The sequence below is a fragment of the Solea senegalensis genome, linkage group LG16, assembly GCF_019176455.1.
Source record: "Solea senegalensis isolate Sse05_10M linkage group LG16, IFAPA_SoseM_1, whole genome shotgun sequence".
In the NCBI taxonomy this organism is placed as follows: Eukaryota; Metazoa; Chordata; class Actinopteri; order Pleuronectiformes; family Soleidae; genus Solea; species Solea senegalensis.
In genome coordinates, this window is record NC_058036.1 from 18252172 (window position 1) to 18277414 (window position 25243).

General features: G+C 41.8%; 1 protein-coding gene across 3 annotated transcripts in view; it reads left to right on the forward strand.

Moving 5' to 3' along the window:
* The window catches only part of LOC122782677 (ryanodine receptor 3-like), an 87790-nt gene that overhangs the window by 40303 nt on the left and 22244 nt on the right, over positions 1-25243 (forward strand). For all 3 annotated transcript variants that reach the window (XM_044047120.1, XM_044047121.1, XM_044047122.1), the window contains 36 exons: positions 1259-1362; positions 2114-2197; positions 2658-2817; positions 4370-4517; positions 4806-5008; positions 5565-5739; positions 6066-6274; positions 6367-6566; positions 7355-7421; positions 7510-7670; positions 7757-7922; positions 8573-8659; positions 9044-9270; positions 9812-10616; positions 11408-11608; positions 12315-12417; positions 12740-12871; positions 17034-17307; positions 17409-17523; positions 17990-18122; positions 18938-19041; positions 19223-19358; positions 19546-19732; positions 19877-19985; positions 20075-20195; positions 20762-20931; positions 21315-21535; positions 21894-21984; positions 22578-22718; positions 23047-23210; positions 23344-23422; positions 24177-24266; positions 24360-24506; positions 24674-24736; positions 24853-24928; positions 25040-25163. In XM_044047120.1, the coding sequence (XP_043903055.1) occupies positions 1259-1362; positions 2114-2197; positions 2658-2817; positions 4370-4517; positions 4806-5008; positions 5565-5739; positions 6066-6274; positions 6367-6566; positions 7355-7421; positions 7510-7670; positions 7757-7922; positions 8573-8659; positions 9044-9270; positions 9812-10616; positions 11408-11608; positions 12315-12417; positions 12740-12871; positions 17034-17307; positions 17409-17523; positions 17990-18122; positions 18938-19041; positions 19223-19358; positions 19546-19732; positions 19877-19985; positions 20075-20195; positions 20762-20931; positions 21315-21535; positions 21894-21984; positions 22578-22718; positions 23047-23210; positions 23344-23422; positions 24177-24266; positions 24360-24506; positions 24674-24736; positions 24853-24928; positions 25040-25163 (5777 nt within the window). The remainder of the gene's footprint in view (positions 1-1258; positions 1363-2113; positions 2198-2657; positions 2818-4369; positions 4518-4805; positions 5009-5564; positions 5740-6065; positions 6275-6366; positions 6567-7354; positions 7422-7509; positions 7671-7756; positions 7923-8572; positions 8660-9043; positions 9271-9811; positions 10617-11407; positions 11609-12314; positions 12418-12739; positions 12872-17033; positions 17308-17408; positions 17524-17989; positions 18123-18937; positions 19042-19222; positions 19359-19545; positions 19733-19876; positions 19986-20074; positions 20196-20761; positions 20932-21314; positions 21536-21893; positions 21985-22577; positions 22719-23046; positions 23211-23343; positions 23423-24176; positions 24267-24359; positions 24507-24673; positions 24737-24852; positions 24929-25039; positions 25164-25243) is intronic.

Below are 25243 nucleotides of genomic sequence, written 5' to 3' on the forward strand. Positions count from 1 at the left end.
TAATACAAACATACATAATGATAATCCATAATGATTATTTTCATAATCGATTAATCTCTCATTATCTGTAATTAATCGAGTAATCATTTGGTGACGATGTTCTCAAATGTCATGATTTTGTCCACAGTTTGAATGATTTCTTAGTCACGTGGAGCAAAGAAACCAGACAATATTCACATTTAAGAAGAAAATCACAGAAACTGGTTTTATTTCTTTAGAAAAACACTCAAACCGAATAATCGATTATCAGAATAGTTGACGATTCATTTAGTAATCGATTAATAGTCGATGAATCGAGTCATTGTTTCAGACCTAAATACCAAGCGCCATTATGCAGGTCTTCACTTTGTAATTAAGCGTCAGATTGAAGAGATTTGAAGAGTGAGCCCTGTGGAATAAAGTGGAATCCGCATTTTTCTCGTCATGAAGTTTCCTTAGTTAATCTGAGGGGGTCAGAACAATAACAATCTGTCAATCAGTGGTAAAGCTTACAGGGAGTAGTCGATTCATATCCGAATGTGGTTTCACCGCAGTGTATGTTGTGCTCCCGCTGTCATTCATTGTGTGTAATTGCAGCTGTTTTTTTATAGTTCACGTCCCACAGCACGGAGAATAAACAAAGCATCGTCTCCGAATTAGTCACTGGTTGCGTATAAATATATAAATACATTTATCTAATGTTGTTCGTTCCACAAATATAAATCTGTTAGAGGAAGAAGAAGTCGTGGCAGATAAGTGATTTCCTGTAGAGTTCTTGTACTATTCTGAAAAGAGCTGGCTGGTGTTCACAGAACACACACACACACACACACACACACTAGCTGTGTTTCTCTTCACAGTCCTGCATGTTTTCTTGGGAATCATCCCCATTGCCGTTCCGCCTCCTCTGAGCAGCAATGCCAAGGGAATATCTGGCATAAAGTGCAGCCGAGAGAGAGACTCTTCTCTTACTTGGTATTCCAGTTGTTCCACCTTGCTATCGTCCAAGAAAACATGCTCCCTTGTTCTTCTTTCTTAAACATCTTCACTAAAGAAGACTTCTCCTCATTAGCCCCACACACACACACATCCCCATCCCCATGTTAGTTCACAATGACAGTGTCTTAAGTCTGTGAATTCCATATGCATAAATTGAGTATAAGCTTTCCCCACATGGTGTATGTTCAGTATATGGAGCTTGTGAAGAGAAAATTGAAATATTATTTCTGTCACTGTTCTTTTTTTTTTCTTCTTCTTCTTTTTTTACTCCCCCCCACAGATAAGAGACGATAATAAGCGGCAGCATCCATGCCTGGTGGATTTCTCCAAGCTGCCAGAGACGGAAAAAAACTACAATTTGCAGATGTCGACGGAAACTTTGAAGTATGTTGAGTGTTTATGGATCAATTTATTCCTCCGCGGTCCACACATTTTTGTGATTTGAAGAAGGAGAGAGGGCATGGGAGGGAGGAAAAATACAGAGAGCAGACAGAGAAATTAGATATTAGTTGTTCTGTTTGATTTTAAATGAGTGTTTACTGGGGACTAATTAGAAGCATTACATGGGAAGAGGTAGCTATAAACCCCAGATGAACTCACGTTTCTGCTTGTTTACATACTAAATAAATAGCTTATCTTAATTCATTGTGACAGCATAGCTCAATTATAAACGAGTGGTTTTTGTGAGAAATTAGCATTTGCAATGGATTTTCTAATTCTATTGTTTGACCAGAGTCTTACAGTCTGTGATCCTTCTTCGCGTGTCTGTGCCCTACATAACACCAGGTCCCAGTGAGACCTATTACATGTGCTTTACATTCTGTTACTGCTCTTCAGATGATAAAAGCTTAGATTTTGCCGTGATTAATCTTGATTTGCTGCAGTGCAGGGCTTATGTAAATGAGAGTGATGGGTTTCTGAGTGACATCAAACTCACTGTGTCCTCTCACAAGGTGGGTGGAAATTTCTCAAAATGACATTCCTTTTGGTAATCATTGACCCCCTTTTTTTTTGTTTTTACCTTTAGGCAAATTAGGACAATTTAATCCATCACTGCTTCTAATGAATACTCCCAAGCCCTCTATAGATCTACATGTACCGTCCATTTAAAGGTCATGTCGTTTCTCTCTTACAGGACCCTGCTGGCACTGGGTTGTCGTGTAGTCCAGGTGAATCCAAATGCAGAGGACTCACTCAAAAAGATCAAACTCCCTAAGAAGTAAGTGTATATCCACATTTCAGTTCAACACATTACAGTACAGTAACAATATGGTAATAGTACTTTATAATAGGGAAGTAATATTATGCTAAGACAATCTTATTTCCATCATAACCCAGGTAATAACTTAGTAAGAACAATATAAAATGTGTTTGGAGCTCATGAGGGATGAATTTAAATTCCAAAATGTGGTTATTTGAACTTTGAGGTGATGTGAAGGTTAAACGATTGATGGATTCACATTTCTAACCTATTACCTGGATTACTTTGGAAATAATATGATATTGCTGTAACATTATTACCTCCCTATTAGTACCATATTACCTTGTTTTACGGCTAAGTGGTCTACAATTAGCTGTAACTGCCCAAAAGTTAAAATGGAAACATTCATACATACATATACGTACATTAAGTATGTTCTGCTAATTTTTTTCACCTTCATTATTTTTTCCACTTGTAGCTACATGATGTCCAATGGTTATAAGCCATCCCCTCTGGACCTGTCCGACATTAAACTGACTCCAGGTCAGGAAATGTTGGTGGACAAACTGGCGGAGAACGCGCACAATGTTTGGGCCAAGGACCGCATCAAACAGGGATGGACCTACGGCATTCAGCAGGTACACTGCGACATTGGAACCAAAAAAAAAAATCAAATGCTAAAAATCTCCTCAAACCCTATTAAGGGTTTAACATTCAAGCCCATTTTTCTCTCTTATCTTTCCTTCTATCCCTTGCTTTACTACTGTCTTTCAGTATATTCTGTTTCTCTCTCATGGTCTAACACACACACCTCTTGGTGAGGTAACATCATTGACATAATGCATGTATACAAGTACTCACATACATACACTCACACCACGCATAAGTCAGACAGCTTGTTTAATTTCCCAGCTCTAAATCATGATTCAATACACAGCAAGACATTCTGTAATAAAGGGCGACTGGCCACAGAACATATTGTGCCGAACATATTGAGTACAATACCTTCTGTACCTTCTCATCTGCTTCAAACAAAAAAAAAACACTGAAACTGTACAGACTCGAGGCAAGTAACTTATTTTTGATTTGTGTTTTTTTCTTTTTTTTTTGCTGCTGCTGCTGCTGCTCTTACCATGAAAATGGATGTGACGCATTCTCCTGAAATACATGTTCTGCTGCTCATAACCTAACCTAACCCTCCATTTAAATGAAATATTTCAGTTCAGTATAAAAGACAGTGTGGTTGGTATTAAGCTTTAATTTATTACGCTGACAAAGAGATGACACATATCACCTTAATCACTCATGTTAGAAATAACTTAGTGGAAAATAGAGGCTTTCTATTTGAAGCCTGAAAGCACAAGAAAGTGCAGTGTAAAGTGAAATTATATACTGTATATATACCATGTAGAAAACACTTCAATATTGTTTACACAAACAGGAAATCTTTCCTTTTGTGTCTGCTTTGGCTTTGGTCAGTTTGCAGTTTATCAGTGGAGACATCAGTTTGACCCTTCAGCCTTTTTTTTCTTTTTTTTTACTAATAAAACCTACTTGACATTGAATGACCTTGGAGAAATACTGGAAGGTTGATATTTATTTTGTGGCCTTGTGGTTTGTAGATCAAGGTTCATAGCGACTCACCCACACTGTTTTAATATCTTTACTAATGGGAACACTGTTAAATCTAATTAAACAAATACACTGCTAGGATTTTCAATGAAGCTTTAAAAGACTTTTTAGCAGAATGTCAGATTTTTAAACTGTTTTCTTACCTACTGTTTTTAATCCTTTCTGTTTGTTATCTCTCTGATCTTATCTTAGTTGTATCCCCTTTTTTGATTGATACTTAACCTGTAGCACATTTTATAATATAACGTGCAACATAAATAAAACATGATGAATAATATGTTGTTTATCGCCATAGTTTCCCTTTGCCCGCCCAGTAAGAAATCTCTGAAATGGGAATTAGAGGAGTGTGATGAGCAGCAGTAGCCCACCGGCAATAAATGCTCCATTAACTTCTCACTTACTAGGATTGACAGCAAAGTCACAGCAAACACAACAATTGCACGACTTAGCAGGGCTCCCTTGAGCCAGTCTACAATACATGAAATAAGCAGAGATCGTTTGGGGATTGGCATGCAGCAAAAACAAATTCTCCTAACCTTGGTCCTTCCTCGCATGCAGGATCTGAAGAGTAAGCGTAACCCTCGTCTGGTTCCCTACATTCTGCTGGATGAGCGCACCAAAAAGTCAAACAGGGACAGCCTGCGGGAGGCTATCCGCACTCTGATTGGCTACGGGTACAACATCGATCCCTCGGACCAGGAAAGCGGTCAGTTTGACTAATGGACGATTAAAGTACACAGACGTTACACGGCGTAAAAGTCGATAAAATGCTTGTTACAAAGAATGGGAGGAAAATGACACATCCTGACAAGTGTGTGTTCATTTTCCAAACCCACATAAACCCACACACGGATCCTGCCTCCCACTCCCTTTGAGGCAACTGCATTTAACTAAAGTCTGAAATTGCAGTCAGTGTTTCCGTTATTGGTTTCCTTATTCGCTGGAGGGGGAATCCGCAGTCTGACTCTGCACTCGCTCTCTTTCCGCCCCGCAGGACAAGTGGCCGAGCGGCTCAGCATCGACAAGATCCGCTTCTTCCGAGTGGAGCGAACATACGCGGTGAAGACGGGGAAATGGTATTTTGAGTTCGAGGCTGTGACAGGAGGAGACATGAGAGTGGGCTGGGCCAGACCAGGATGTAAGCCAGATGTGGAGCTGGGCACAGATGAGCTTGCTTTTGTCTTTGACGGATACAGGGTAAGCTGCATCCAACCCTAGCCTAAGTAGTGTACACATATTGTATTGCAAGTCAGACATGTGCACAAACAATAAGAATATCTCAGTATTTTGGACCCTAAGGTGTTGTTTATAATGTTGAATTAACTGATTTAAATACTTAGGGCTGAAACATTTATTCGATTAATTGATTATTAATCAATTATTAAATTAATTGTCAACTATTTTGATAATCGATTATTCTGTTTGAGTGTTTTCTAAAGAATTAAAACCAGTTTCTGTGATTTTTCAGCTTCTTAAATATGAATATTTTTGGGTGTCTTTGCTCCATATAACAAAGAAATCATGAAAACTGAATCATTTTGGTTTGTGCACAAAAAAAAGACCCTTGAGAACATTGTTATTTCCAGCTCTGACAAATACTGACCAAACGATTATTAATCGATTATGAAAATAATCATTACCTGCAGCCCTACTTGTACTAACTATTATTGTGACTAAAAATTGAAATGTAATGTTTTTGTCGTGCTTATGTTATAATTTATTTCTCTGTGTCTGTGTGTTTTTTTTAAAACAGGGCCAATGTCTCAACATGGGCAGCCGTTTGTTTGGGCGGTGCTGGCACGCGGGGGATGTGGTGGGATGTATGATCAACATGGAGGACAAGTCTATGATCTTCACCCTGAACGGGGAAATCCTCATCACCACCAAGGGCTCGGAACTCTGCTTCACTGACTTTGAAACTGAGGATGGTGAGAAAGTGTGTGGAGGCAAATGTGCATAGGTTGTGTGCGGTTACAGATCCAGTTTGCAGAACCTCGACCTCCTCCACTTATCTTTCAATGAAGCCTTTAAATGTAAAGCAGGAAACGAGCTGGATTGACCTTCCTGTGGATATAAGCCAAAAAAAGTGTCTCTCGCTTAGAAAGTCAGCCTTATTTAATGTGACGCATGTAAATCGCCGTAAATTGCAAAAAGATGGATTGATTTTTTTTCCTGTCCCTCTTGTCATTATTCTTAAAGGCTCTTATATTCTCTGCCCTTTTTCCTGCTGTCACTTCCTCTCACTGCCCTTCAGGGTTCATTCCCGTGTGTAGCCTGGGGCTGTGTCAGGTGGGTCGTATGAATCTGGGGAAAGATGCGAGCACCTTCAAGTATTACACCATGTGTGGCCTTCAGGAAGGATTCGAGCCGTTTTCGGTCAACATGAACAGAGAGGTCACCATGTGGTTCAGCAAGCGTCTGCCAACCTTTATCAACGTGCCGAAGGACCACAACCACATTGCGGTGGGTACAAAAGAAAGAAGGAAAAACACACATTTTAACCATATCAGAATCAGCGATCGAATGAATGCAAAGACCTTCTCTACTCTGTTCAGGTGATCAGGATTGACGGCACCATCGAAAGCCCCCCTTGTCTTAAAGTGACCCACAAGACGTTCGGCACACAGAACAGTAACGCCGACATGGTGTTTTGTCGTCTCAGCATGCCTGTTGAGTTCCACTCCTTCTTCAAGTGCAGTCCGGTTGTAGACATGAACGGAGTGCATGAGGAAGAAACCCTGAAAGTGAAACATAGGTAATGAACCACATGTGTTTTAGTTTGAATGAACCTTTTGGGGTCAAAGGTATGATTTTATTCTGACATTGTCTGTGGAGATGATCATTCATCCAGGTCATAGTTCTCCACATGTCATTGAATCAGTAGAAACTGGGCGTTCATTTCTTGAAGACGTTTGTGAGGCTTCTTCAGTTCAGTGACATTTCGGAGACTTTAAACCTCACTTGAGTCAACAGATCGGAAATTAGCCATATCCTCAATATAAGGACATATGGAAGTTTTATTGTCAAAGTACTTCCACAATGAAATTTAGTTGAATAAAATACAAAAACATGGACACAAACTGTATAAAATGACAGCAATAAATGATATAAAAGTAGGTAAATGATATAAAAATAGAAAAATAAAATAAATAAATAAGAGCACCAGCTGTATAAAGTGCATTTTTGGAGTTAAAATGTTGCAGATGTTGCCCACGACAGCACATTCAGTCCGTGCCGTTGATTGTCAAAAAGTGCTGGGGAAAAAGCTGTTCCTCAACCTGGTGGTCCGGCTTCTTAAAGAGCGGTACTTCCTACCTGATGTTAGGGGAACAAACAGAAGATTTTTTAGTGAGTAAAACACATCATGCCTTTGCTGGCATGACAATGCAAGCAGGGTAAACATCTAAGACACTTTCCAACCAGTCAAGATACAGTAAATACCCCTTGAAATGACCCTTAAAAAATGTAGACTGTATCTATGAATATCTCTCAAAATAACCACTTGTTCATTGTAGTCACTGATGCCATTTATGCTTGCATAAGGTATCCGTTGAGGTCTGTGAGGCACAGTGATGAAAGTCGACGAGTTGACTACAGCAGCATCACGATGGTACTCACTCACTTTTAGTTTGTCTTTATGGTCCAGTTGGTTTAAAACTTTTTTCAGTCATCGCTGACTCTGATCTGTGCCATTGCAGCACTACCATTCAGTCAGGGTCTTCGCCGGTCAGGACCCCGCCAGTGTGTGGGTCGGATGGGTTACCCCCGACTACCATTACTACAGCAACAACTTTAACCTCAGCAAAAACAGAACGGTGACCGTGACCCTGGGTGACGAGCGAGGACGGGTCCATGAGAGGTGAGTGGGTAAACGTCTGACATTTTAAATGGAAACCTTTTCAGCGTATACTGTGCCTGACTGTGAGTTTATTTGCTCTCTGACAGTGTGAAGAGAAGTAACTGCTACATGGTGTGGGGAGGCGATGTGACCAGTGCTGCTCACGCCTCCAGTCGCAGCAACGTGGACCTGGAGATTGGCTGTCTGATCGACCTGGCCACTGGCCTGGTGTCGTTCACGGTCAATGGCAAAGAAATATCCACATCTTACCAGGTACTGAATGCATGTTTTACAAAAAAATAAAGCCCAAATTTAGATTCTAATGTTTAGTAAAAAAAAATACAAGAAGGAACGGTAATGCAATATAGTCACAAAGCTCAATTTTACTTTGACACAGTTTTGTGTGTATTAATGTGAATAACCATGTTCTAAAGTTTTAATACGTCTAGATTTAAATGTGTGGAGTTTTTGGCACTTTGTGTGGATTTAGAAATACTTTACTTCAAAGAGTGCCTGTGATTTTGCTTCCCCACTGTTCTTTTATACTTCCCTCCATCTATACATCGGTTTACAATCACCATCCACTCCATTGTCTATGAATCTATATTTAGTTTATCCCATTGACATTAGCACTGCTGAAATTCAAATGTAGAATTAGCTTGTTAAAATGTTCTCTATGAAGTAAATCTTTCAGGGCGTATAATCTTCTTATTTTGCCCCTCGCTGAAATGGTGCGAGACTTCACCCAGTGCTGAGTCATACCGCCACCTGACACTCAGAGGATCACGCAGACACTAAGCAGAAGGGTTTTCATGATGCATCATTAAGCTGCTTTCCTCAAGTCATGCTCTCTCGCTTTTATTGTATATGCTTCCTGTTTGGACCTTTTAATTTTAATCTGCTCTTTCTCTGCTGTGCCGCAGGTGGAACCAAACACCAAGCTCTTCCCCGCTGTGTTTGTGAGACCCACAAGTCCAAACCTCTTCCAGTTTGAGCTGGCGAAAATAAAGGTGGGAGTCCCCCCGAAATGTCTCCTCACAGCGTTTAATATCTTTTCTCACATGTTTTCTCAATGCAGTCCCCTACAATGGATGGTCCACTGAGGACCACAAGGCTAATATTATGTCAGCATGCTTGTGAAAAAGCGGAGATTATGTGACTAGCGGGAGAGTTTGCACTGACACAATTAACAGATAGAGTCTCCCTGAGAAAGATACTTAATACAGCTGTTACACTCCAGCAAATCATGGTGTGGACTGTGGAGGTCATGATAGCGATAACTCTTTAACGGCTTGTTTGACATTTCACAACACTGATGTTCTTTATTATTATTATTATTATAATCATCTTCTTTTCATCACACTTTCCATCATTTGTGGCTTCGCCCTCCTCAGAATGCCATGCCTCTGTCATCGGCGATCTTTAAGAGTGAACACAAGAACCCGGTGCCGCAGTGTCCGCCTCGTCTAGACGTGCAGACCATCAGTGCCGTGCTGTGGAGCCGCATGCCCAACATATTCCTGAAGGTGGAAACGGCCCGGGTCAACGAGCGACACGGCTGGGTGGTGCAGTGTGTGGAGCCCCTGCAGATGTTGGCTGTGCACATACCGGAGGAGAACAGGTACAAACAAAAGCTACCTACTGTCCATCCTACCTCCATTGTTAATTAGCTGATCCACAGAAAGGTGATGAAAACAGGTTTATAGGTCACATATTCAGGCTTTAAAAAATGCATTTTTTTTCATCTTTTTCTTATGTGTTGTTGAGTCAAAGTTATGATTTGTTTTATATCATATTTTTGGTGATATAGTGATATAAAGTAGCAATAATTGTGCAGAAGTCACAAAATAGAGCCTTTTTTCTTTTATTTCAGTTCATAAAAATGAGCCAAGTAAACTTTGAACTGTGACGTATTTCCAAATTCTACAAATTTAATCAAATTTTAAACATTTTGAGTACTTTTTGCTCAGGTGTGTTTATATAATTGGTGAAATTTTTTTTTTATCACAATGTCTAGCTTGTGTTGAAAAAAAGGATATAATACACTATATTGCACATTCTTATAGCCTCTGTATATACTGTACGTTTAAACATGGTAATGTCTAAGGGTGTTCTAAGGGTTAAAGTGCATTTTAAAACACTTGCCATTTTCTTTTTTAAAGGTGCGTTGACATCATGGAGCTGTCTGAGCAGGAAGACCTGAGGAAGTTCCACTATCACACTCTGAAGCTCTACTGTGCCCTCTGTGCTCTGGGCAACACCCGCGTGGCCCACGCGCTCTGCAGCCACCTGGACCAGTCCCAGCTGTTGTACACCATCGACAATCAGTACTTGTCAGGCATGTTACGCGAGGGCTTCTACAACGCTCTGATCAGCATCCACCTGGAGACGGCTAAAGAGTCGCGGCTCATGATGAAGGACGAATTCATCATCCCCGTCACGGCCGAGACGCGCTCCATCCGCCTCTTTAACGACGCTTCCAAGAAGCACCTCCCGCCGGGGGTTGGGCTTAGCACCTCACTCAAACCGCGCCTCAACTTTGCCCCACCCTGTTTTATCTGCACCAAACGGGAGCATCTGTACAGCCCACAAATCCCACTGGATTCGCTGAAGGAGAAATCCATCTTAATGTTGACAGAGGCTGTACAAGGTGGAGGGCACCACATCCGGGATCCTGTCGGAGGAGGCGTGGAGTACCAGTTTGTGCCAATCCTGAAACTCATTAGCACCTTGCTGACTATGGGCATATTAGGGAGCGAGGACGTTCATAAGATCCTACTGCTCATTGACCCGAACGTCTTCAGAGAGACACACGAGGAGGGAGTCGCTGGGGCCACAGACAAAGAGGGACTTACCGGAGCCGAGGAGAAGGCGGTGGAAGCTGGAGAAGAGGAAGCAGCCAAAGAGGCTAAACAGCCAATGAAAGGGCTGCTGGAAAAGAGGCTGCCTGAGCCTGTCAAGCGACAGGTAATAATGATTTTGAATGTGTTAAACTTTAATCCAAGCCACTGAAATTAAGGCTCAGTACCATTTTATGCCGTACATGTGTCCCAATTCTTGAAACAGAGGGTTAGGGTGAAGTAAGAGGGCTAAGTGGCTATTCAAACAAGGATTTTTCCAAAGCAAAAAGTGGACTATGAGGTTTTATATTACAGATTCATCGACTCCAAGAATATTACCATCATAAAACATTTGTTAGAATGTTATGTAGCTACACTTACCACACCAAAACTTGTTTGTAGACTCTTGTGCATATCATAAACAGGTCCCACACTATTCCCATGCGCTGAAGACATTTTCTGACATGGCTTAATAATGCCTATAGTCCAGAGTCATGATTAAATGGCTGATAATGTTAAATCTCTGAGAAAAAAACATGCTCATGTGATGACGTATCAAGTTCTCCCATTACGAGGGTTAGATTTTAATCACTACAGCACTGGGATTGGACCTAAATCTGATCAACATGTAAAATGAATAAACACAAGTGCTATTTCAATGGATAAATACTAACACAGCTGTGCTCTCAGTCAGATGCTCTGTTGCTCCACTGTAATAGACACATTCAGAAGTCAGTCGCACATGAAACAGCTTTGTCTGTCTTCATATTTAACAAATGATCTCTTGGGTAAAATGACTCTTTAAATAAATGATGTATAAATAAATAATGTAGATGCTTGCAGCATCTGTGCGTCGGCGACAGCGATCCAACGGTATCTGTTGTTCGCCCCCCCTCCCTCGTGTCTGTTCCCCCCCAGATGTGTGAGCTGCTTCACTATTTCTGCGACTGCGAGCTGAAACACCGCATCGAGGCCATCGTGTCGTTCTCTGACAGCTTTGTCTCGAAGCTGCAGTACAATCAGAAGTTCCGCTACAACGAGCTGATGCTGGCGCTCAACATGTCTGCCGCTGTAACGGCGAAGAAGACCAAAGAGTTCCGATCGCCACCTCAAGAGCAGGTGAGATTTTGGGGAAGATGGCAAATTACACGCAAAAAAGCAAGTGGTTCCAAGACTAGCTCATTTAAATTCTTTATACATTTATTTAAGTAATTAAGTCATATATCACATTAAAGTGGAAAAAGTGGCAAAACCTATGCATGACAGGAGGAGATTTCAAACAATCATGGTGAATAGGAACAGGGGAATGACAAGGATGAAGCCCACGGGCTCCCTGCTTCAAATGATGCATGTAACGAGATGATTCATTACATAACGTCTCTAATTTTCCACATATATGGATAATTTATTTCCCCGTCTTTACATCCCATTTTGGCTTTTATGTGCCAACTTCCCTTCGTTTTGCCTCAAGACCGAGAGCTGGTCCTCCAAATGTGACTGAAAGCTCTCGCTTAGTGTGTATGGTCTATTGAACAAAGGCTCAAGGCAAATTCATCATTTTGTGATGTGTCAATGCTCCAGTGAGAGTGCACACACACACACACACATAACAGTGACCCATTAGGGTCACAGCCGGGGATAGCACTCTGTGCTTCACAGCCACTTTAATGACTCATAGTGTCCTTCGGTCTGTGACTGCGACTGTGAGTGAGAGCTGGGTTTTTTTGTTCTGTGAATCCAACTGTAAGACAAAACTATTTCCAGATTTCTTGAAAGAAATAAAGAAAAGGTAAACTATCACGTCATATGTGTTTCATATTTTTAGATCAACATGCTGCTTAACTTCAGCACGGGCGAGGACTGTCCGTGTCCATTTGACATCCAGGAGGAACTCTACGACTTTCACAATCAGCTGCAGCTCCACTGTGGTGAGGAGGCACCTTTCATTGGTTTTTGATCATGAAGCATGTATTATTATATCCAACATGTCACACTGTTTTTATATTGCTCCATTGTGTTCATCTCCACCAGTGCCAGTCCCTCCTCTCCATCCCTCTCAATTCAGTGCCTTGATAAATAATTGAACTGCACAGAGATTGTCATGGCATAGGAACTGCTGTGCATCCCATACAACTCATCACACACATGGCATTACTTAACCCACAGAAATACAAGCTGAGATGAGACATTGCTTCATAGATGCTCCTCGTATATGGTGCGTCTGTCTGTCTGTCTGTCTGTGTCGTATAGGAATCCCTATGGAGGAAGACGAACATGACCAAGTTACGTCCATTAAAGCTCGCCTCCTAATGTTGGTGAACAAGATTAAAGGCCAGTCTCTCAAAGCAGAGAAACCCACGGAGAAGGAACAAGCTGCACCATGTAAGCAAATCTCAGATTTCCATTTTATTTCCCTTATGTTATTAAAATTATTACTAAAGCTGTTGGATAATTGTCCTTGAACCTGAGGGAATACAACGACTTGCATTCAATTTGTATATTCATATTCTACTCAGAGAAAGAAGTGCATCATGTAACCATAGCAACATTATGAAGCAAATCAAAATTATAAATATCTAGGAAACTCTTCAACAGTCCTTTGAGCAAGGCATTGATGTTGTTGTGCCCTGTTTTTTTTAAACTGCTTCTACAACACATGTCTCTCTACTGCAAAGATGTATGAACTCAGGTTATCCTTTCAAAACCAACGGCACTCTGCTTGTTTACATTTCCTTTTCATGTCTTTCTGCTCGGGCTCTCTCTGTTCCTCACTCAAAGCACGTGGCGAATTGCAAAGCGACACAGGCACCCTTTAAATCTCGCCTCAATCTGTCTGCCAATTTCACGTGGACCGACTCGCTGGGTGGCAGTCATTTCCTTTTCAATTTCTTTTTCATTTTCATTATGGTAATGGGGGAGCCGGGTGGAGAAGCGGCTTCAATTTTATTGTCAGCCTCTCTAAAAGAGATAAGAGATGAGGGAAAAAAGCAAGTGATAAAACTGAGTCCTTCACCTGATTATGTCAATGTACACGTGAGGGGGAAAAAAAAAACGACACAATCGCGACTGCAGACAATACGAATGTAGAAGAAATTGTATGCAGAAGACGACCAATCAATCAATCTCTAATTGCAAATGACTACCTAAATGGTAAGCAAAAATCACATGGTACATTCTTCTGTGTTATTTGACACTATCTTAAGTTTTTACCAGCCCATGTCTCCATTTGTGGCACAATCTTTTTCTCTTATATGTGACCTTTCCCAAGATTTACATTGTTATGGCAGTAAAGCAAGAAACATTGCTTTCTTTTATTGCTTATAAAGAGATTTTCCTCTTACTGCTGAAAACCCTTTGACAAATCCCTGTCTTCTTTTGAAGTAAAAATTTAAGATACTTGCAAGTCCGATTCGATATACCGTCTGCACTGGGATTTTACTGTAGATTTGTTTATGGTGGCAGCTGTAGTTCAGGACCATCACGTCACTTTGGATTATGTCTGTTGGTAAATTAGTGTTAAGATCATAGACTCTTGGTTGCGGCGCCACCAACAAACAGAAAGTCACAGAAGAGGAACGCTGCACAGAAGCGAACACGTAAACAATGCATGAGCTCAAACATTATGTAGTCGATGCACTTTTTGTTTTGCTCGTTATTTGCTTGTATATCGTTTTCAGAATGTGAGTGAAGAAGACATGCATTCTCAACAGTTACTGTATGTTAACCTCCTTCTGTCACTTTCATGTTGCTCGATGAGTCTGTGGTGAAAAAAGAGGCACTATCATCATCTTTGCCATTATTTCACTAGAGTGCAGTAATAGGACAAAATTAATAATTTCCCTAATTTAACAAATTGGTTTTTACACCAATTTTATCATGTGCCTTGAAGAAATCTCTTGCTCCACTATGTGTGTGTGTGTGTGTGTGTGTGTGAGAGAGAGAGAGAGAGAGCTCTCAAGTCCCGCTGGCTTTTATCAGTGCAACTCTAGACCGGTCAGATTTGTATGCAGGTGTGTAGTGAGGGGAACAGACAGGAGGGGCACGAGCAAACGTGTTTGATCATGTGACAGAACGAGAGGCAGGTGTTGTGGTGCATGTTGGCTCGGGGGAAGAACTGTTGCTTCTTATTTCGGTGCAGGATGGTGCGTCTGCCCTGTCTCCGACTCCCACGCACCTCGACGGCGAAAGGATCGGTTACTGCTGACTGGGACATTCTGCCCCACCCTCCCCCCCATCACACACAAACACACACAAACACACACACACACGTGTACATTGATTGACAGCCTGGTGTCAGGTAGTTTTGGAAAACCAATCAACCAAATTGACGCAGGGGCCTTAAAAATACAATCACCTAATTGCAATACTTTTAAAGAAATCAATTGTGTGTAAATTGCGCCATCTTTTATGGTTTCCGAGTTGTTAAATTGATGCCTTTCTGTCCTTTGTGTATTCATATTTCATGAACAGGCACATTCACTCTCTCACACACACACACACATACATACGTACACCCACACAAAACCTATTGATCCAGTTTTAATGAAGCCTTAAGGGTAGCCCACATTTGTGCTGTCCAAACAAATGTCTCAGTTTAACCACAGGAGTGGAACGTCACAACGTGCAACACTATTAATACATCCTCCACCTCCCCTCCGCTGCTCTTTACGTAACACGTCGGTCTTTTTCCGCTCCACTGAGTTCACAATCTGTTCTCTTTTCCATAGAATAGAAGAAAATAATTATGACATTGTTGAACTGATTACCTCTGCTTTAAAGGCGTAGGCTTTTGTGCACATGCACATACCACAGCCCTTTTTTTTTGCTGTTTGTGCTCATGGTCGTAATTGCATCGCAGAAGTGGTCATCTGAGTAAAAATGTAGGCACGTAGTCAAGTGAAGGCTCTTTTAACATCAGCCTTATAGATTATATAGATGTGTTTGGATATAAAGGATGACTCAGTGTGTCTATCGTTGTATGGATGTACTGAAGGAGGAAGTGTCTTGAGGACAATTGTTGTGTCTTGTTGTAAGTATTTTTTCCTCCAAAGCCAATACAATGCAGTAAGGATTAGGAGACTTCACTGTAATTTCTTCAATAAATAATCACTTTTATTGTATTGTTTAAAATGAGAGAAGCCTGAATCGCCCAGTCACATCTACACTATAGGTTTAGGGCGATAATATAATTTTATTTCATTTTGAATGCCTCTGTTCTTCAGCCCCTGTGATTACAACCAAATCCCCGGGCTCATTTGAAAGCTTCCTCGTTTAATTTTAAGAGGGAAAAACATCCCTGATTATGCAAACAAATACTGACCCAAAGGTGAAAAGGGAAAGCAATTTTATGTTGTCCTCACTTTTTATTGAATAAAAAGTGGGAAAATATAAAGTAGAACCTAACACTTAACCATAAGTCAGAACCAACTCTTTGTCAACAACTGTTGCACTGATGGGTAGATCTAGGTAGAGGATTTGGAGATATTCTCATTTGTGTTGATAAATATCTGTCACCACACTTCATTCCGCCTGTGTTTGGTCTTGGTGAACAGAAACAACATAATTTCATCTGAAAACGGGCTCTGTCATGCAATAATATCAGACCTGACTGAGGGAGCCTTTGTTTGCTGAGCCACCAGGTTTTTTTTGAGCAGTAGAATTCCCTTTATGTTTTCATTCATACTTCAACCTGTTTAGAGCCAATTGGGTTTACTGTCACAATGCTGCTGTTGCCTGTCTGTCTGTCTTGACATAAAACAAATCACTTCCTGTGTGCAGCTTAGGAATGTCGCTGAGTGACACGTGATCGAAACACTGCTATACTGTGAAATACAGAGAGGTTATAGGTTTAACCCTTAGTGCACTGTTCGCAGGTGCACCCATGGTAAATTGCAGTGGGAATATTACACAACTCCTTACATGGACATCCTGGGGGGGTGTTTATAGGTCACATATTCAGGCTTTAAAAATGCATTTTTCTGTGTTGTTGAGTCAAAGTTATGATTCATTTTATATCGCATTTTTAGTAGTGATGTAAAGTGGCAATAATTGTGCAGAAGTCACAAAATTAGACCGTTTTTCTTTTCTTTTTGTTCATAAAAAACGAGTGAACTTTGAACTGTGTCGTATTTGCAAATTTCACAAATTCAGTACGATTTTAAACATTTTGAGTACTTTTTGCTCAGGTGTGTTTACATAGTTGGTGAAAATTAATTTTTTTGCTTATAGGTTGTTCTGAAAAAAAATTGCACATTCTTATAGCCTCTGTATATACTGTAAGTTTAAACATAGTAATGGAGAAAAGCAGCCGAAATGCTCTTTGTTCTAAGGGTTAATCAGCTTTGTTTAAATGGTTTGAATGTAACAGACTGGAAAATAACTTGAGTTGAAGAAGAGTAAGCACCATTGTCAGGTGACCGGAAATAGGACTCTAAATAAATAAATGCTTGTGTTCCACGTATGCTTAATTTTAAACCGTTTGCCATCCATTATAACAAACAAAACAAAAACAAATAACCTGTTAATCCAACTCTTTTATCCCCAGCCAATCTGAAGGAGCTGATCTCTCAGACCATGGTCAGCTGGGCCCAGGAATGTCACATACAGGACCCAGAGCTCGTACGCAAGATGTTCAGCCTGCTGAGGAGACAGTACGACAGCATTGGCGAACTGCTTCGCGCCATGAGGAAGGCGTACACCATCAGCGCTGCCTCTGTGCAAGACACCATCAACCTCTTGGCCTCGCTGGGTCAGATCAGGTCGCTGCTGTCTGTCCGCATGGGAAAAGAAGAGGAGAAGCTCATGATTGATGGACTTGGGTCAGTTGGCCAACTTTTCTTGAGTCCACCTGAAATTGCCCATCTATTTTTGTCAGGTTTTGTTTAATATTCAATATCTCTGTCTCTTTTTTTTTCTTTAGCGACATCATGAACAACAAAGTGTTCTACCAGCACCCGAACCTAATGAGAATACTGGGCATGCATGAGACTGTCATGGAGGTCATGGTCAATGTGCTCGGAGGAGACAAATCCCAGGTTTAACAACATCTACCTCTATATTTATCTCCCCTTCCACTGGCCTCCACACTACACCACCATCGCTAGAAATGATGCACCTTGCTAAAAGAAAGACCAGTTGTCATACGTGTTATTTTTCACACGGTGAATGTGTGGTTAATGAAGCCGTGGTCCTAGTAGGTGGACTTTTTTCCTCAGGCTGAGGCCACAAAGGGTAGACTGTGGCAGGCAGCGTGTGAAGGTGTCAGACCTTTTAGAGTTTAATTAGATACAAAGATATGCAGGAGAATTTATAGTATCAAGGCTGGAGGAAGCCTCTGCATTGAACTCAGAACCCCCCTCCAAAACCTGCTTTTGGGCATATTACAATATTTTTTGCACAATTTGCATTTGCTGAGACTTAAAAACTTGCTGCAATTTCTTAATTAAAACATAACCAGGCCAGATGTTTGACCCTTCTTAGTCTGTATGTGCTACCCTACAGGAAATCGCCTTCCCCAAGATGGTGGCCAGCTGTTGTCGCTTCCTGTGCTACTTCTGTAGGATCAGCCGTCAGAACCAGAAAGCCATGTTTGACCACCTTAGTTACCTGCTGGAGAACAGCAGTGTGGGACTAGGTGGGTATAAACCATGTTATCATCAAGATTATTAGCTGTGTGATTGAAACAGTGAAGACACGAGACACAAATAAAGGTTAGTAGGATGTTGTATGTGAAACTGTGAAGGAAAGGACAAACGTGTCTGTAAAATCACCTTCAGTATGAATGGATAACAAACCCCAGCATCCTCATTAAAATGGTTGACACTTTTACCATCATGGGGCTTGCTCTGCGTCTCTGAGCTAACATACATCAGACTCACACCTCAGAAGATGTGTGTGTAATTGTGAGTCAGTGCACTCAGAGCTTCTTAGCAAGGGGAGCGACTCATCTCACATTCTGTTAGAAGATGGCAATGCCACAGTCTTAGTGAGCACCCTGCTGTGCCAAGAGAGAGCGATTCCCCTGGATGCACACACACATGCACCCACTCAGGAAGGCACATAGGCCACGCAATGCACTCACTCATACACACACATGAACACACTTCACAGATTGTTCATTAAACTGGTGACACGCTATGTGACAGTATAAGCAGAGAAAAAAGAAATCTTATAATAAAAACACAGACCTCCACCAAGGCTGTTCAGTTTCCCCATGTAGTGTCACTACATGTAATATGCATCATACGATCACAACCAAAATCTAATCAACTCCATTCTTTCTGCTCACAGTCAAATGCTAATACAATGATTTGAAACACCACTCTCCGCACTTTGCAAAGCATTTTTGTCCATACAAGAAGACATATACAGGCTAGTTGTCCAGAGATATTACATAAGGCAGAGTGGACAATAAGCAGCTGGACCTTTTGTGTGTTCTTTATTGTGCAGCCTCACCCTCTATGAGGGGATCCACTCCATTAGATGTGGCCGCTTCCTCAGTGATGGACAACAACGGCCTGGCTCTAGCGCTGGAGGAGCCAGATCTGGACAAGGTGTGTTGTCTTTCTTGTCATGAGATTTTGTTAGTATATCATTTCATAGACAAAAAGTCTATTAGAAACTCAGGGAGATGCATACCGACTGTATAAATGAGGACATACTAAAAAATAAAACTGTGTTGGATAAACACATTAGAAAGAATGAATAGATGCTATGTATGTGTTGTATCAATAGGTGGTCACCTACCTAGCAGGATGTGGTCTCCAGAGTTGTCCAATGCTTCTGGCTAAAGGTTATCCAGACATTGGTTGGAACCCCATTGAAGGAGAACGTTACCTTTCCTTCTTGCGGTTTGCTGTCTTCGTCAATGGTAGGACTGCTGTTACTATCTCCCACTCTTGTCTTTGACTTCTTGTAACAAAGTTACAACTTCTTTCAGGTTGCTCAAGGCAAAGTCCACTTGGCATTTTGCCTGTGGCTTTGAGCTATGCGCATAATTATCTATTCCCATGCTGGTCTGTATTTACTTGTGTCCGTTCATATTGTTTGTGTACAAGGTGAAAGTGTAGAGGAGAACTCCAGCGTTGTGGTCAAGCTGCTAATCCGTCGTCCAGAGTGTTTTGGACCTGCGTTGAGGGGAGAGGGTGGGAACGGCCTGTTAGCGGCCATGAAAGAAGCTATCAAGATCTCTGAGACGCCCGCTCTGGACCTGCCGGGCTCTGTCCAAGGATTCAGCTCTGACGTGTAAGCCACAAAGTTAAAGATCAAATCAATGCTGAGGAATTAGCTGGAAGATTAGCTTCCTTCATTCCCTGTGACTTGCATCTTTGCAGTGTTGTCCTTCATAGATGTTCCTCAACTTTCTCTATGCTAATTTCCCACTGTTAGGTCTGCTGATGGCGATGATGAAGAGGAGGTGGTTCACATGGGCAATGCCATTATGTCCTTCTACTCTGCGCTCATAGACCTTTTGGGACGTTGCGCGCCAGAAATGCATGTATGTTTTTTGTTTTTTTTCTGTGATTTTATATTGTACATTTTTATATTAGTTCTCCCTGTTTTCACTCCTTTTTTTTCCTCCTCCAGCTCATCAACAAGGGAAAAGGTGAAGCTCTACGCATCCGTGCCATCCTGCGTTCTTTGGTTCCAACTGAAGACCTTGTGGGCATTATCAGTATACCACTCAAAATGCCCATCATCAACAAAGGTACTGGTGTTGATATTTGCTCCCAATAGCTTTCAACCATCAGTGGACGTGTCATATGCTGCATGCATGCTACAACAGAAGGTCTAAACTTTAAATGCAGGTACATCACATGTAAAAGGCAGACTATACTATCTATCCACCTCCTATGCACGTTGGGTCCAAAGCAGAAGGATATTCATTACATTTCACCGCTCATGCCCTTTTAATCAGCAACATTTTACTGCACACTCCCATAGCTCTGAGTAAGCCAGATCATTTCAATAGCAAGCTGTCTTGCTCTATTGATTGATCTGCATAAGCTAGGAAAGACTCGCCTCTTAGGTTTGCTGCTGTGCGCACCACCACACAAGCTCTGTCAGCAGGCCCAGAGTGAAGACCGCACCAGCCTCTCATTCACATGCTGCTGCTGCTGCAATCTGCCTAATGAACACACACACAACTCCTCTAATTAAAAAATAAAAAACCTTTGCCATTACGTACTGTGGCCTGTTCTCTGTGTATTTCACTACATGGATTACCCACTTCAGAATGTCACGCCTTCCTCTCTCTGCCTTAATCTCATCCAGATGGGTCAATGACAGAACCGGACATGTCAGCCTGCTTTTGTCCAGACCACAAAGCCCCCATGGTCCTATTTCTGGACAGAGTATATGGCGTTGAGGACCAGAGCTTTCTGCTGCACCTGCTCGAAGTTGGCTTCCTGCCTGACCTGAAGGCTGCTACCTCTCTGGATACGGTGGGTGAAGCTTTTAACAAACACAGCGGAGAAGTGATGAATGGCCTGTTCTCTGTAACATGAACTTCATCGGGTCATTACAAAATCAATTACACTGAGCAAGCTCTTGATGCTAATGAGGAATTTCCAGGTTTGTTTAGGTTTATTTGAGAAACAAAAACAACATTTTTAAATCCATTGGTGCTTGGCCATTACATTAGTCATGCCATTTTTATGTAGTTTATGCAAAAAGGTTACATTATATCTTTAAATGTGTGTATTTAGGTGTGTTTATGTTCTTTACAATGGAGAAACACTATTAAAGTTGTGACATGAGGTAAAAGACAGCGCAGCCGACACTGATGAAGGACACCTGTTGACCCGTGTCTCCATTTTGTTTCCAGGAGTGTCTCTGTACCACAGAGACAGCGCTGGCGATGAACCGCTACATCGGCTCCGCCATGCTCCCCCTCCTCACCCGCTGCGCTCCTCTGTTTGCTGGCACCGAACACTACGCCAGCCTCATCGACTCCACTCTCCACACCATCTACCGCCTTTCCAAGGGCCGGTCACTCACCAAGGCCCAGCGAGACGCCATAGAGGAGTGTCTCCTGGCTGTCTGCAAGTGAGGGGCTAAAAGAAAATGACTGCTTTAACCAGTAGAGATTAAAAATGTTGTCCACTCATATGTACTGTACATTAGTGTCTTATTTTTCTCTGAATGGGAACATCATTTACAAAATGGACAGCGATTGAAGAAGACCTGAAACGAGCAATTGAGACCATTAACTCATTGCCCACAACGACTACTTTCATTCTACTTCCTAGGCTTCTACACATTTAGTCCAGCTTTCTTGCAAACTTTACTCACCTTAACTTTTCTAAACATCCTTCAGAGACAAAATGCCAACTAAACAGATCAGACCCTCAAGATGTTCCAGTTAAGGGCGGCGCTCTTATCTCTTTCACACCTTATTTTGCAGACACCTCCGTCCCTCCATGCTGCAGCAGCTCCTGCACCGCCTTGTCTTTGATGTGCCCTTGTTGACCGAATACTGCAAGATGCCTCTCAGGGTGGGCAACAATTTCTTTATCTTTTTTTTTTTTTAAAGCTCTCTCTTATCACACCTTTATCTCACAGTCATTGTGGCCGGCGTGCCTCATTATCCGCTGTTTACTTTTAATCTTTTCTTTTTGTTCTTCTTTTCTACATAACCGACCCTGAGCTATGTCTATGTGGTTACTGTGTAGTCATGAATTACTACTATTTTTTCTTCTTTCAGACGCACGCACACACACACACACAAAAACAGGGGCACATTTGTACCAGTGTGGGCTTAATCATCTGGGGTAGAATAAGTACTGTAGAGAGATGAAGGAAAACAAGGAGATGAAGTATTGGACTGTGTGATTTCATGCTTGTTGGCTCCACTGCTGCTCTCCATCCATCTGGCCTCAGCAGAGAAATAATGGAAGTGTAATAGATTGCGATTGGGCTGTGAAACGGTTGCTCTTTACATCCATGTATGTATTCATGGCTCAGTGCCACCGTGCTGCGAGAACATACCCAAGGTGTAGCTGGCTGCCCGTCACTGAAAACGCCGTTAATTGTCCTGTCCATTCAGTTCTGTACATGTACTAAACTTTGTCCTCTGTGTGTCCTCCAGCTGCTAACCAACCACTATGAGCAGAACTGGAAGTACTACTGCCTCCCGTCGGGATGGGGCAGCTATGGGACGGCGTCTGAGGATGAACTACTGCTCACCAAGAAGATCTTCTGGGGAGTGTTTGATTCTCTGTCCCAGAGGGTGAGAAGTCAGTTATATATAGCGTGTTTTTTTTTTTGCATTAATTTCTTCAATACGCAATTTTCAACAATAATTGTTCACATAAAAAGTAACCGAGTAAGGAACTCATTTGCCCAAATGTCTGTTAGTCATGCGGATGGGTGGACTCTAAATGAACACTCATGAGTAGAGGCCAAGAAGCCAGCCAATAATCGATCCAGCCACACTCTCATACTAGTGTGGCTGTGTTGCTTCTTTTTCTTAACTCCCACCTTATGTAGAAATTGTAGGTGAGTTTTGGATTTAACTTTATGACATGCCTTTTTTTTTTTTTTTTAATCCCATGCAGAAATATGACGCAGAGCTATTCAAGATGGCCATGCCTTGCCTCAGTGCCATAGCTGGAGCTTTGCCACCGGACTACGTGGACGCCTCTATTAGTACGACTGTGGAGAAGCCTGTTTCTGTCGATGCTCAGGGCAACTTTGACCCCAAACCAATCAGTACTGCGAAGTAAGCTTCTGTTGCGACCGTATGTCAGTGAGATGCAACATGCAGAGCTTTGCACAGACTACATGACTGTAGATGACTTGAGTAACTTCCATTTGCATATGCCAACCAACTGTCGCACACTCTCTCTCTCCAGCATTGCTCTGCCAGAAAAGCTTGAGCACTTTGCCAACAAATATGCTGAGCATTCCCATGAGAAGTGGTCTGCAGAGAAGGTAAGGCCAAACATTAGTGTCCACCTGGAGAAATGGGGCAGTAGTAGTATTGGTAATAATATTAGTATTTCAGCAATATACTTTATACTGTCTGTGTATAAAGTTGTGGTCTGGACATGAAGCATTTATCTCATCAAACCGCTGAATGAATATTTTTTGAGCAGTAGGATTCTCTTTTGAAAGTATTTGTGAGCATTTCTTTGTGTTTTCAGTCATATTCCAAACTGCTTGTCTTGCTTTACGAGTAAAACGTTGCTGTTGCCTTTGTCTGTCTTGACATGAAGCAAATAACTTCCTGTGGGAGATGTAGAAATGTCTCCAGGCGAAACAAGATCCAGATGCTGCTGAAAAAAATTGGAATATAACTGACCTTTTTTTTCCTTTTTTAGATTCTTAAATTACGTTAAAAAAACATCTTGACACTGTTCTTCCCCCTAGTATCATAGCTATCTCTCCTTCGAAAGGCATTCTGGGCATGCCGCCAATAACTGTGCTAGCCTCGATGTAAAAGCCCCTTGCTCATTTTTGTGCCAATGTTTTTTTGTTGTTGTTGTATTTGTATATAAAAAAACAAAACTAAACAAAACACATCACAACAGCTGAGAACAGCAAGAATTGAATGCACTTTGGCTCATAAATATGTTACGCTTCCTGAGTCTTTTACCCAGTTTTTCAAATAATAAATCATGCCCTCAGGCATCTCAGAAGGCAATGAGGTTTGTGTTCACCCTTGTGTGCATCCCATGTGCCTCAGGTGCTGCTTGGATGGAAATATGGAGATTGTGTTGATGAGAAGGCCAAGATTCACCCTCAGCTCAGGACTTATAAAGCTCTAACAGAGAAGGTGCAGTACGTCAGATGAGACATCTGTGACGGAGGTGAACGTAAAGCTTCTTGGCTTAGTCCTTATTCTCCCATTTCTTTGTCTGCGCTTCAGGAGAAGGAGATTTACAAATGGCCAATTAGAGAGTCCCTAAAGAGTATGCTGGCAATGGGCTGGAGCATCGACAGGACCAAAGATGGAGAGAGCATGTCTCTGCAGCGAGAGAACGAGAAAATGAGGAAGATATCTCAAGTCTCACAGGTAGAAATGAAAAGAGCTCAGACAAATGCCAACATCAAACACTTTTGCAGTTGTCATCATGCAAGTATTAATCATGGGCACAAAGTTGACTTTGTCGCTAATCTAAAAAAGTGTTGTGTGATACCGAATGCTAATAACCACAGCTTATCTCTCAATCCACAATCCAGGCAAATGGATTTAACCCGAGCCCAATAGACACCAGCAGTGTGGTTCTGTCCAGGGAACTACAGGTGAGTCTTCCTAGATTGTTTTATTGCTGATTTCAGTCCAAATAGCAATATTTCTGAAGTTTGGATGGGATGAGTAATGTTGGTGGAATATACTGTCTTTTTATCTTCTGTCACAGGGAATGGTGGAGGTAGTGTCTGAAAATTACCACAACATCTGGGCCAAGAAGAAGAAAAGTGACCTTGGAAGTAGAGGTGATCTGTCCCCTGCCACTCCCCTATTTTTTCTTTCACCCTAACTAGCCTAAGCAGATGGTATTTTTGAGTCTCTTTTTGCTGAACACTGGGTTGTGTGTGTGCTTTCAGGCGGGGGAACACACCCTCTGTTAGTGCCCTATGACACGTTGACAGCTAAGGAGAAGGCCCGGGATCGAGAAAAGGCCCAGGACCTTTTCCGCTTCCTGCAAATCAATGGCTATAGCATCACAAGGTCAACACATTCAGGATGCCACTGAATATACGATCATTTTCAAGTGTTGAAGAAACGTTTTACACAACCTTTTCAGTAAC